The following is a 14,120-nucleotide window of genomic DNA, read 5'->3' on the forward strand; positions in this document are numbered from 1 at the left end:
AGACAAACTTCGCGGTCATCTGGCTTTTGTTAGTGTCCTATGTCCCTGTTCTCTGATTTACCTGCACTCCCCTATCATGTGGAAACTATCCTTCATATGAGTTTAAAAATACTCTTTCACTCACTTCTCCTATAAAGCTTGGAAGTTCTCTAATGCATACATAAGTGTGGGTAAGGATAAGAATACTCAAATGCACACGGATTTTCTGAAATATACTGACATTTTATTAGCTTTATTCCAGATAAGAACATTTAGCCAAATCACAGATTACATTGCTATTGACATTAGATAGAGAATTCCACCATGTAGGACTTCTGAGGCTTGGTACAGTAGTTTGTCTTGATGGCCTCGTGAATACAATCACTATAGTCAGTATTACACTTGCCACACTTACAGCTCACAGCTACAGGGTAGGAGAAATAAGGGGGAACATGGTGTGGACACCCAGGTATTTCTACAGTCTTGTACATGAAATCTCTATATGTACAAACATCCTGGGACAGAGCATATTTGGGAAGAAACAGCTTGCCGTTGATATCCTGAGGACAAAACAGAAAAATGAACATGTGATAGAACTTTAGGACACATACAGAAAATGATTTAAAAAAAAAAAAAAAAAAGGCCCTCCCTGGTAGTGCAACGGGTTAAAGCGCAGCACTGCAAGTGAACAGTAGCCACTTCAGTGCAAGTTCGATCCCCGGATCCCTGGCCCGTAGGTGATCCACGTGGCGTGGCAGACCTCTCCTGACCTGCCCGCTGCTCCCCTCAGCAGTGTACTTTGTTGATCTGCCTGTTCTGCTTCCCACTCTGTCTCTGGTGAGTCCTCTCACACCCTGCACCTCTCGCCTGTATCCCAGTTCTGTGTGCATAAATAAATAAATCTTTTTAAAAAGTTTTAAAAACTCACATATAGTCCTTTGTCACAGAAAGGACTAAGAGGAGATTCTTTAGCCTCATTCCCCAATACCAACTTAATATATCTACTCTGAGTCCCACAAAAATGAAGTTGACCCCCTCTCTTATGTTAAAATAAATTTGGATGTAAACTATTATAAATTTACCTGTACCCTGTGCAGTAGCATTGTAACCTGAGTGTTCTACCTCTACGGAGACAATAACCACGGGAGTTGGAACATGAAGCTGTGATTCACCTCACTTCCTTTCTGGATAGGAATGAACTGAGTCTGGGTTCATTCCTTATCCAACTTGCAACTGAAGTAGGTGAGGCGAACTACATACCCGTGTCATGCAATACCCAGCGCAGATGGTGGTATTGATGCTCAGACAGGAAGCACACTCCTGCCTCTCAACGTGCATCACATACTCAGTTGGAATGCAGAAAGACATCACTTGCCCACAGACAAGGCCAAGAAGCACGGACATCAGGAAAATAGCTGTCATGCTAAATCAAAGACAAAATTAAAGAATATATTATATGTGTCCTTTAGGATATTCAGAAGGGGCTAAAACATTTTAACGTGTGTATGTAATAAAGACACATGTGTGTATAATTTATATGTATATAGGTGTACAAACAATAATAACAGCTACCTTTTGTTGATGGTCTGTTTTGTCCTAGGTCCCATATAAGGTGTTTTCACATAGTTAATATTCTCGGTCCCTTTCCATCCACACTTAGATGTGTCTATTACCCACATATTCCACATTATGAGTAAGGAGCCTAGTAAAGGTCCTTGCTTGCAAGTGCTACTTAATTCTACTGGCCAGTGAAATAGTAAGCTGAATTACCACAACAGAAAGGTGAAAGAAACATACATGTCAACTAAGAACAAAACAATTTATTCATGGAAACAATCCAATTACTGACTCATGATTATAAGGAGTGAATTAACAATTAGATTTCAGCAAGGGTTTTTCCAGAACTGTGTTTTTTGAAAAAACTTTGATGCAGTCGCTTAAAATACCAACAAACTAGTTCAAGTCAGAAAAGGCAAAGAAAATTTATAATCAAACTTTAGTACCATCTTAATGCAAATCATCTTGCATATAATTCTACTCATTAGCTGTCAAAAGATGGAGCTAGAGAAAACACAGAAAGGTTACCCAAAATAATCCCTGGTGTTAAGAGGCTAACCCAGACATCTAGAAATCCCACAACTCTTATTGTGTGACTGTAACATTGAAAGAAGTATAGATGGGAGAAGTAAAAAATTATTTTATTCAGAAGATGCATCAAACTCGTTGACTTGAAAGAACTATAGCAGCAAAAAATGTCGATCGCCACAATAAAGTGATACAACCGAAGGAGACAGACCCACTGTGGGCTGGCCGGGAAAGTGAACTAAATTTTGGCTGTGTGGAAAACAACAAAGGATCCACTGTGCTTTAGACAAAGAACATGTATGTCAACAGATCCTGCCTTATAGTTTACATGAATATTGATTGGACATCATAACGTACTGAATAATGTTATAGTACAATTATTTTAGTTGTACTACTCAGACGGTAATCAAGTTTCAGACTTTTAGATGTAAGTTGATCACCTCAAAGATTAAGAAGATTTTTCAACTACAAATATTGCATAGCTAGGTATATCTGGATTTTTTCCCTCTCAAGTTTCATTATCAGAAAATACTGACTTAATGGAATAGTATTGTTATCTTTCAACAGAAATTTGTTTGCTTTTCTACTAAATAAATTACAAGTCATTAAATTTTTTTATTTTAATCATCAAAAGTGTATCAACATTTTCTGAAACCTGTCCCAATAGCATTTTTAAACTGCACATATGAAGACCTCCATTAATTGAATATCACTTCACATATTAATATCACTTAATCAGAAGTTTGCCTTCAACCAGCCTATAAGAAAAAATGAAAAACCACACTCAACAGGCTATTTTAAATGTCAAGTGTCGGTGGTTAATGGTTATTCCAGTAAATCTCCTATTCCTAGGATGAGAACTGCAGGCATATTAGATAAACATTTTTTGAGCATTTGAACCAGGCACTGAGAGCTACAAAATGGATAAGCTGTGGCCCTTGACCTCAAGAGTTGACAGTTTATAGGAAGAGATTCATGTAATTTCCAAAAATAAAAATACACATAGCCCTACATGCTCTGAAAGAGCCCAAATTATCACTCTTACCAGCCACAAGTACCAAAAATTTTTTCTGTAAGGCCTCCCTGGTGGCACAGGAGTTAAGGCTCAGAACTATCACCCTATTAACCACTGTGGCCGGAGTTTGAGCCTGGCCAGCGAGCTGACCCACATGGAGCAGCAGACCTCTCCTATCTTGTCCACTGCTCCCCTCAGCAGTGGATTTCAGTAGATCCACCTGTTCTTCTTCCCACTCTTTTTCTGGTGAAGCCTCTCACCCCCTGCTCCTCTGCCTGTACCTTAGCTCTTCTATACATAAATAAATAAATCTTTAAAAAATTTTCTTCCATATTTGGGCTCTCCCTGGTGGCTCAATGGGTTAAAGCACCGCATTAAGAAGCTCTCTGAAGCCACTGCAGCACGAGTTCAATCCCCAGCCAGGGAGCTGACCCACATGGCAAGGCAGATCTCTTCTGACCCGCCCACTGCTCCCCTCAGCAGTGTACTTCGGCAGTCTGCCTGTTCTAATAAACCTTTAAAAAAAATTTGTCTTCCATATTCAATGAAAAAAAACTATACCATTAGTAAGTGTTTTCTAGTGACTGCTTTTAAAGAAAATGTTTCTTATTCAAGCATTCCTCTGGTGGTTTTGGTATTCCTATTAGGGAGCAAAAATGCAAGAATTCCTTACTCTCTGAAGCACTTCACAAATGTGAGCTCCCTCTGTGGGGGCAGAATGGGTCCCCTTACTTTAGAGGACCCTCTGCAGGATCTTTAAAATATTAATAGATGATATAAAATAATCAACATATCATATGGTTCTTGCCTGTGTAGCAAGTCAGCTTCCGGGCTTTCACTATAGGAAATAATGAACCTCATATATTCTAGCTTTGAACTCCATGATTCTACAAGAAAAATTATGTGCTACCTAGTAATAAGACTACTGGTCCTGAAGGTAAGGAACAAAATTCTATTTCACAGTCTCCTGTGGATCTAGAAAATGGACTAAAGTGTTTGAACTTGTCTCCCATTTGTTAAGCAGAAAGAACAAGTACACCTGACTTGTTTTAAAATGCAGGTTAAAAGCTGCATTTTATCCATTTATGAATTTTTATCCATTTTTGTCATATTCATTATGGACACTGTATTTTTATTTCCTTTTATAAATGTAAAATTATAATCTAACAAAGGGAAAAGTAAAAGTACTGAATTATCAACAACCACAACTATGTAATTTTGTACATATAAAGAAATATAAAGAAACAGACTAGTCTTTCTCTTTTACTGCAAATATTAAAACTTCACCCCTGGAATCCTTTTGGACCTCAATTTCCTCATATATAAAAAGAAGACTTAAAACTAAAGCATAATCAGCAAGTTCTTTTAGTCCAGTCTGTGGTTCTATGTGATAAATTAGTATCAGATGCCTGGTCTAAGAGTTAGTAATCTTGAATTCTATTTCCAGATTTCACTGCAATTGTGTATAACTGAATAATTTCTTTGTACCTTCATTTTCCCACATACTCCTTCCTAAAATCTCAAAAATAAAACAATGTGTGGTAAACTCTTGAAGAACCCCACAAAAGCCAGACTATGTAACTATATAACACTATATAAATCAGTATCGTTAATACCTCCCTACTGGACCTGCCATAATTTCTCCTTTACTGCAGCTAAATTGCATCTTTTAAAGCCATCACAGTGATTTACTTGGTACCCAAACACGTAAGTCATGATAGCAAGTCCTAAAAAGTGAGAGATGAGGGAAGATTTTATCAGTGACATGATCATATATACTCAGACTCTGCATGTTTTTCCTTATTTCAATTTTTTTTCCTTTGCCGTCACCCCATCTTTCCTCCTTTTTTTCTTTTACCTTCATTCTTAATAAACACATTTTTCTTTGCTCTACTAATTTCCCTTGTCAATATTTTCTCTCTGAATCCTCTACTACACTATGGAGTTAGTTGCCTATTTTATGAACAACCTAGAAACTTCACTAAAGCATGTCTTTTTCTAGAGAACAAATTGTGCAGGCAGGTATGTGTGTTGGACACCCAAGAGGAATTTAGCTATATAACTAACATTATGTAAAGTACATTACCCCTTCAGGTTCTCAAACTGAATTTACCCTAAATTTTCCCGAGGATATGTTATCATCAAAAATTAGTAATTAATTAGGAGTTACTAAACAGATTATTTCATTTATCAACATATTTAAATCTCAATGTGAATAGAAATAGAAAACTACAAATATCAGTCAGTCTCCATTAGGAAACTGACCAGCAGCTCCTCTTCCTTCAAGCCAACGGGCTTTTTCAGCCTTCTACATGTAGTTCACTTACTCTCACCCACTACTGAGCAATTTTGGAACAATAACTACAATTTTTAGAGCCTATCAAAGCAAATTATCACTCAGCACTTGTCACATTTAAGTAAATGCTAGTGTGGTAAAAAGGAGGAAAATTAGAACATTTCATTTCTCAGCCTCTCATGTAGACACCTACCTGACTGCATTGGTGAGCTGATGCTGTGATGACCCAGACTAAAAGCTCTTGGTTCATTTTATACCCTTCAGGATAATTCCTTTCTGATCCTCTTGTTTATATAATTGCATTTGAATCACTGCTTTCTTATCTGAAAAACATCTTTTGAAAATTCATACTGAACCCCAAATAAAATGTGTTTAGATAAACAATTTCACAATATCTTCCTCTGGAAACTCTGACATTATTACAGCATGAATTTTTCCCTTCTCACATTTCAAAGTAAAATTACCCTTTTAAATACATCCTTTAATAATATTTATTAATATTAGCAAATGACATACACAAAAGACAATTTAGAAAGAAAACCACTTATATTATAAAGCTACATAAGTCTCGTGAATGAAAATTTATTTGGGGTTTGAGTGTCCCAGATTTTACTTAAATGCTCGTTTAGAGATATATAAAATTACTGTTCATCTACAAGCAAGGCAACTTCTTTATAGCCACGCAGAGCAATAGGTATGGATCCTGGCTCTGCCACTGGCTGGCTACGTGACACTGCATGCTGCTGCAGCTTGCTTACTGCAGTGTCTGCACCTTATAAAGAAAACATCATTGTTTGTGTGCAGCACTCACAATGTCTGGCACATAATGAGGGTTTAATAAATCATAGCTGATTTCTAGTGATTCAACATTTATTTTTTTTTTTATTTTTTTTTAAAGATTTATTTATTTGTGCATACAGAGCTGGGGTACAGGCCAGGGGCGGGGCGGTGAGAGGCTTCACCAGAGACAGAGTGGGGAGCAGAACAGGCAGATCGATGAAGTACACTGCTGAGGAGAGCAGCGGGCGGGTCAGGAGAGGTCTGCCACGCCATGTGGTCACCTCCGGAGCAGGCGGGAATTGAACTCATGCGGAAGCGGCTTTAGATTCTCAGTGCTGTGCTTTAACCCGCTGCGCCACCAGGGAGGGCCCCTCAACATTTATTTTTTACCAAATATTTAGACACACTGCCTATTAGGCAGTCATATATACGTTGAACGCACACTTTGCTGAGGGAGTGAATGAATAAATACTGAATTTTTGGAACCAATAGACACTTTTCTTATCTCTATAGCTATAACTCTACTTTATCTCTTCCAACCCTGTAGCTAAAGCAATATGTCAAATATTCTGTGAAATTTCCTATTACCTAAGAAAAAAGCCCAAGGGCCAAAATATCATTTACAAAATCCTTTATAATCTGGGCCCTCCCTGGTGGCACAGCTGGTTAAAGCACAGCACTAAGAAGCTTAAGTCACTTCTGAGTGAGTTCGATCTCCACCTGCCCTGGAGGAGATCCATATGGCGAGGCAGACCTCTCCTGACCTCTCGCTGCTCCCCTCAGCAGTGTACTTCGTTGATCTGCCTGTTCTGCACCCCACTCTGTCTCTGGTGAATCCTCTCACCCTCCGCATCTCTTGGCCTGTACCCCAATTCTGTACGAATAAATAAATCTTTAAAAAAAAAAACCTTTCATAATCTGTTTTGTATCTCTAGTTTCATCTTTCATCATCTCTCTTTCGCTATCTTCCTTACCCTGTTCTCCACTTTCTATGTTCTTCAGACAAACTGATCTGAGGTCCTCAAATGAGTCACCTCCTCTCTTGCCTCCAAGTCTTTTCATATGTCATCCCCTCTCTGGGATCAGACAGGTGTCTGATCCCCCATCATTCCATGTCCCATTTCAATTTCTGCTTGGTTTTCACAATTTTACTGAGAAAGTATCCCTTCTGCAAAGCCTTCTCTGACTCCTCAAAACCTACCTCATGGTTAATGGTTTTAAAAGAATTAGAGAAAACATATAAAACATCTGTCACAAGGCAGATGCTCCAAAGATCATAGCCCCACTAGTCCTCATTTATCCTAGTCTTTGTTGTTAATGAGAATTAATGAAAAAAATTAAGCCATGTATAGGCAAATCTCTCTAGAGGAGAAATTGAGCAGTTAGGAAGAATCTGGAATGTTTATCAGGTAGAGCTATGTTTCAGGGGCCCCCTGAGTCTTTGGGATATCAGTAAGAGAACTCTGAAAACAGAGTAAGTGGAATGGAGGATGCCAAGAATAATCTTTTTCATCTGAGTCCAGGCAAGATGTTAAGATAAAAGCATACACAGTAACTGTGGTATATTAGATACTTGTTTCTACTGAAATAAGTGACTCCAATACAAAACTATTAATTCTGGAGTTTACTCTCTAGCAAAATATATGCATATCCCTAAGAAATACATATACACACAATGGGGAACTAATACATGCTTGACCTATTGCTAGAAAGACAATAATAACAATCATATTTGGGTGATAATTTTATTTTTAAAGGGATTCTCATGTATAGATCTCATGCTGTTAAAAATATTTATGAGGACCTCACCTAAGGGGAGAAATCAAATACTGTACTAAAGTGAACAATGTAAGAAAATAAAAAAAATTCCAGGCAATTTGAACTTTCAGTTCTTGCCCAGTTATAATCTCCCGCTTATATAACAACAAACAGTATAAAACATATAAAATAATGCCTCTGCACACATTGGACCTAAGGCAACACAACAACAACAAAAAATCTCAGAGAGATAGGGAACAAACAAGGAGAGCGCAAGTTACTGTCTTGAGAAACTTTCTGACCATGGTACAAGGAGAGGCTTCAAAGCAGCAATATCTGAAAATTGAGGGGATAAGTTTAGGAATCTAAGGAACCTAAGACAGTTAAAGTTCACAAGTAAGTGTCTTGGTGAAGAGAGAGATGTGCAAAGAGAGAATTCCAGAGATCTTGAGAGGATATCTTTGAGTATCCAGCTCAAAGCTGATAAAGTCATACATATGAGGTTAAAGGAAACAGTCCTGAGACTCACACAGGATCAGGCATAGTGCTTGTTCCAATAATTCTAAAAAATCTTTTAATTCATAGGTAATCACATCATATCCTTAGAAGAGTTTTTGCCTCGGTTCAGGGAAAATTAGCTCTAGACTAAATGTAACTCTTACTCTGCTTAACAAAGCATAAAAGCTAGAAGCAAAGGATAAACTGTTTGCAAGTAACATAACTGAGTCAAAGAAAAATATCTGAAAAATATTTATATGAAAGCAATAATTCTGGTAATTTACAGAATATAATCCATAACATGCGACATTCAAGAAAAAAAATTACACATCCCAAGAACATACAAGTCATAATGAAAAGAAAATCAATCAATTGAAACTGACTTACAAATGGAAGCACTAAATGAATTAATAGACACAGAACATTAAAATGACACCAGCAAAATACTGCAGTAATTTTTCATAACTAATTATAAATTTGTTGGCTTTGGTTTTGTTTACCTTTTTCTAGTTACTTGAGGTCAGAGATAAGGTTATTTACCTGAGCTCTTTTTTCTTGATATGGGCCTATATTGTTGTATAATTCTCTTAGTACTGCTTTTGCTGTGTCCCATAAGTTCTGATAGGTTTTGTCCTCATTTTGATCTGCCTCAGAATATTTTTTAATTTCTTCTTTAACTTCTCCCTTAACCCAATAGTCATTCAAAAATGTGTTGTTCAGTGACCATATATTGGAGTCTTTTACTACTTTTTTGTGGCTAATGTCTAGTTTAATAACATTGTGATCAAAGTTACTTGATTTCAATCTTAATAAATTTATTGAATTGTTGTGACCCAACTATGTGCTCTATCCTGGAGAATGTTTCATTTGCATTTGAGGAGAATGTGTGTTCAGTTTTTTTAAGGTGCAGTGTATTTAAATGTCTCTTAAGTTCCCATGGTCAAATTTTTCTTTTAAGGCTATAATTTTGTTGTTTATTTCTCACTTGTTGTTCTGTTCTTCGGTGAAAATGGAGTTGTAATCCCTAGTCACTACTGTGTTGTTACCAATGTCTGTTTACATATTTGATAATAATTGCCTTATATTTTGATGCTTTATTTTCAAAGGGATAAAAGCCAATTTTTTTCCATGTCTCAGATTAGCTAAACAGTGAAGTATAATTGGAATATGAATCAGCCTTATTAATATTCTCCCCTCCCCAAAGAATGAGCATTTTTCTAATTTACAAGATACTTGGCTTCTATAAAATTCTAAAATCCAGTGCAATAGACTTTTAAAATATATTATTTTGGGCCCTTACTGGTGGCATGATGAGTTAAAGCTCAGTGCTGAAAAGTTGGTCACAGCCACTTCAGCAAGGGCTTGATCCTATCAGGGAGGTGAACCACATGGCAAGGCAGACATCTCCTGACCTGTTTATTGTTCTCCTCAGCAGTGTATTTCATCAGTCTGTTCTGCTCCCCACTGTGTCTTTGATTAATCCTCTCACCTCCCCTGCACCTGTGGCCTATACCCCAGTTCTGTATACATAAATAAATAAAATCTTTAAAATTCTAAAATAAAATATATTATTTTATCTATCTGGAGACTGACTGATTTTGTCATACTACAACAGTCTGCAATTTGATGTGAAATCTGTTTTTTAAACATCTTTTGATATATTTTTTCCTTAAAACAATACAGATAATTAATAGCAAATTGAATCTAATGGGCATATTGATTTTTTGATTATCTTGAAGCTTACATAGATAGACAAAATTGATTTAATATTTATAAAAATTATCAATTTACTTCTCTCTTTTGGTAACAGATTAATTTAGCTCATATGTCAGATTTATATGAATTTAAATAAGCTTTTGCCATTTATTTCAAATATTTTTGAAATTAAGGTCATATATAAATATTAATAGACATTGTTAACATCTTCTGTAATAAAATTCATAGTGTTATAAAGTCAGATCAGTATCAATTTTTCTTTCCTGTAAAACAAAACTTGTTTCTCTATCCCTTAGTATGATATCTTTTACTCTATTTTTGTTATTTTATATAACCTCTTGGTAATTAGATATTATTTCTCTGTCTGAATAATTAGGAGCAGTATTAACTGTACTCACAATAACAAGTGTAACCACTTCTCAGCAACTAACCAACATTGTTATTAATCTCATCAAAAATTATCTTAACTTTCCTCATTGTTTAGCATTTATTTTATTTTAAAATTCACAATATTTTTTGGTTAGAAACACCAATCTCAGGACAACAATTCACAGTAGAAAAGCACAACATAAATACCAAACTTCTTACTGGGGTACAAAAGGCTTGTGCCCCTATTAGGTAGCCCAACATCTAGAATCTGCACCAAAGAGACAATCCCCCAAAAATCTAGCTAAGGACATCAAAGGGGCTGATGTGAAAGAAAACCATATGATTGTGGAGAATGGAGATTCTGTCTTTAAAGGACTGAACAGCAAACCATTTGCCCCACGATCTAGCACAAAAATAGACTGAAGGGCACCTAGGCTGTACCTTAAAGATAATAAATTTGCTAAAATTAAAATGTCAGCTAATCAGGCAAAAGGTGTATGGGAGGGGTGGAATGACAATCTGTCTGGAATGGGAGACACTGACTGGTGCCATCTCTGAGTTTCCAATTGTGCCCACTTAGCTCCCATACTGGCAAACAATATTTTGCAAGATCCCTTTAATTCAACAGGTAGAGGACAAAACACCCCACACCTGCCTGCACACCTTGGCTATTCCAGTTGCTTCCACTTTAGCCACTGTAGCCCCAGTTGCCACTAGTCAGCATGCTAGGCTATTGCCCTGAGGTCACCTGTGTGCCACAGATACTCCATGTACCATGGCACCCTCTCCAACAGTTAGGCCTCAGATACACTAACAGCATAAAAGAGATATTCCACTTTTCACATGACTCTAGTTACCAGGGGGAGACTGTTTCTGGTCTGAACAGATCTGAAACAACCAAAAAAATAGTATATGACATTCTTAAGACCTTGGAGCTGCCAAGAAAAACTGGAAGCTTGTTAGACACACAAGAACTAGGGTAAGGTTGAATGATAATGTTCAATTCCAACACAAAAGTCAACTCTTTAAGACTAGAAGAAATAGCTGTTTAGCCTAATGCACTGAATTAGAGAAACAAAATGAGGTGACAGAAATAAATCCAGAATGAAAGAACAAGCTAAACTGCAGTAGAAAACTAAATGAAACAGGAGTTCAGCAAGATTGCTACAGAATGAAGATGCTGGGATTACCTCCTCTAAATACTCACAACTGGATTACAACAGCACGAACCCCAAAAAAACAAGGGAAAAGCAGAACATAACAGCACACACTAGGAGCAATGCTGAGATGAAATGAGTTAAGAAAAAATGCAGGCAAGCTGTTTACAGTGATAGAGAGAAGTACAACTCACAGGAAGGAGGGGCAGCTGATCTGTAGCGACCACCACAGTTACTTACTCAGGCACATCCTGAGGTCCATCACTATAATGAATGTGTGCACAAAGTGGCACCCAGGAGAGAGGGCACACTGTTGGACAGCTGTGAGTATGGATTGCAAAGAAAGGATTACTGGATTGAGCCTAAGGGTCTCAATATCAATTAACTAAAGGCTGAATCAGTAGGTGGGTGTGGGTAAGAGTGAGAAAGGGGGAAGAGAAAGAGAAAACAATAGGTTAGGTCACCTGTGTCTCTTCATAGACTGGACTACTCCCAAGGATGGGATATTCAAAATACTTGCCACTCTCACTTGAAGGACGAAGCCCAAAGGAAACTTGAATAAACCAGAGCTTAAGCACCTGTAAGTAAATGGAACAAAAACACCCCATGATAAGACTCTGTGCTGAAAAAGAAGACAACTCCTAGCTTGTGACCTATATCAACTGTAACCTGTGCCCAACACTGCATCTAGTGGTCAAAATAGCCTACAAAAGACACTACGGCCTGGAGGAGGGATCACTATATCCCCACCACACAATTCTGGAACATACAACACAGCAGGAAGCTTGCATTCCTGGTGTTTACTGGAATAGGTCCTTTGGCACCTTATTGCCCTGGCACTCTTACACCAACCAACTATCCCTCACTAGTACCAGACCTATGATCAATTTAACAGGTGCAAAGACAACAGTCTGAAAATCTCTCCTATTACAACCTATAAATATTAAAAACAAGGAGACAGAAGAACATACCATAAAAAAAACCCTGAGAAGAGTCTTCAGTCAGCAAAACTTCAGAACATGATTGAAGAGTTCGAGGTAACAGTTCTAAAAACACTTATGGACCTCAAAAACATAAATAAATAAAAGGATATACAGCAACAACAGAATAAAGATAAATAAAAATATGAGACAGCTACAACCCAATTTAATAACTGGGTAAGTAGAGACTTTTTCAAGTGCATATGGAACAGTTTCAAGAGCAGGCCAAATCTTGGGATACAATACAAATGTCACTAAAATGATAAAGATCACAAGATCTCTGATCATAAGAAAACATAATTAGAAATCAAGTGGTAAGTAACCATTACGAATGTGTGAAACTATAAAACATGCAGTTTAATAGCTATTTAATAAAAGAGGAAATCAAATACACTGAGATAATGAAAGTGATGACACAAGCATCAGAATGGGATGCGGTGGCCTTAAGGAGGAAGACAATTGCAATACTCATTAAGAAAAAAGAAAGTGAGAAAAATCACAAATAATCTAACACTACACCTAAAGTAACTTGAAAAGAGGAGCAAACAAAACCCAAAGTTGGTAGAAGGGAGAAAATAATAAAAGTTGAAAAAAATGAAAGCAAGACCAAACAGACTACAGGAAAAAAAGCAATAAAACTAAGTTAGTTCTTTGAGAAGATAAAGTAGACAAAGCTCTATTTAGGCTAACAAAAAAAAAATAAAGAAAAGAAAATATTAATAAAAATCACATAAGAAGAGAAATCACTACATATAACACAGAGATTCAAAGGTAAGAGGTTACTTTGAACTACAGGCCATTAAATTGAGAGCCTTAGAGAATTGGAAAAATGTCTAGATTTAATCTACCAAAAACAACCCAGGAAGTATAAATGAGCTGAACAAACCAATCACAAGCATGGAAACTGAAACTAATAAAAAAAATTCCAAAAGCAAAACCCCACAACTAGAAGGTTTTACAGATGCTTTTCACATTCTTAAAGATGAATTCATACCTTACTATTCAAAATGTTCTTAAAAATACAAGAGAAAGGGTCCTCCCTGGTGGCGCAGCGGGTTAAAGCACAACACTAGGAAGCTAAAGCCACTTCCCCATGAGTTCGATTCCCGCCTGCCCCAGAGGAGATCCACATGGCGCAGCAGACCTCTCCTGACCTGCCCGCTGCTCCCCTCAGCAGTGTACTTCGTCGATCTGCCTGTTCTGCTCCCCACTCTGTCTCTGGTGAGTCTTCTCACCATCCACATCTCTGGCCTGTACCCCAGTTCCATATAAATAAATAAATAAATCTTAAAAAAAAAATACAAGAGAAAGTTCCCTAACATACACAATATGTTTTCCAATGTCAGCATTACCCTAATAGCAAAACCAGGTAAAGACAGCTCCAAGTATAACCAATATTTCTGATGAACATAAACACAAAAATCTTCACTAAATACTATCAAACTGAATTTAACAGTATACATCATCAAGTGGGGTTTATCCACATA

General features: G+C 37.0%; 1 protein-coding gene across 1 annotated transcript; it reads right to left on the bottom strand.

Annotated features, from left to right (window-relative positions):
- Positions 1–284: 284 nt before the first annotated feature.
- TSHB (thyroid stimulating hormone, beta) lies at positions 285–1,401 on the bottom strand. Its single transcript, XM_004689611.1, has 2 exons — positions 1,240–1,401; positions 285–539 (listed from the first exon to the last, which is right to left on the bottom strand). Exons 1-2 carry the CDS (start codon positions 1,399–1,401, stop codon positions 285–287), a joined length of 417 nt encoding a protein of 138 aa, XP_004689668.1.
- Positions 1,402–14,120: the final 12,719 nt, after the last annotated feature.

The sequence above is a fragment of the Condylura cristata genome, unplaced genomic scaffold (genome assembly GCF_000260355.1).
Source record: "Condylura cristata isolate star-nosed mole 26May11 unplaced genomic scaffold, ConCri1.0 scaffold00026, whole genome shotgun sequence".
Classification (NCBI taxonomy): Eukaryota; Metazoa; Chordata; class Mammalia; order Eulipotyphla; family Talpidae; genus Condylura; species Condylura cristata.

Bases quoted from the DNA above. Each gene is read 5' to 3' on its own strand.
- TSHB (XM_004689611.1), bottom strand. From the start codon at position 1,401: ATGACAGCTATTTTCCTGATGTCCGTGCTTCTTGGCCTTGTCTGTGGG. The intron at 540-1,239 runs GTATGTAGTTCG...TTTTGTCCTCAG, and splicing joins CTGGGTATTGCATGACACGG to GATATCAACGGCAAGCTGTT.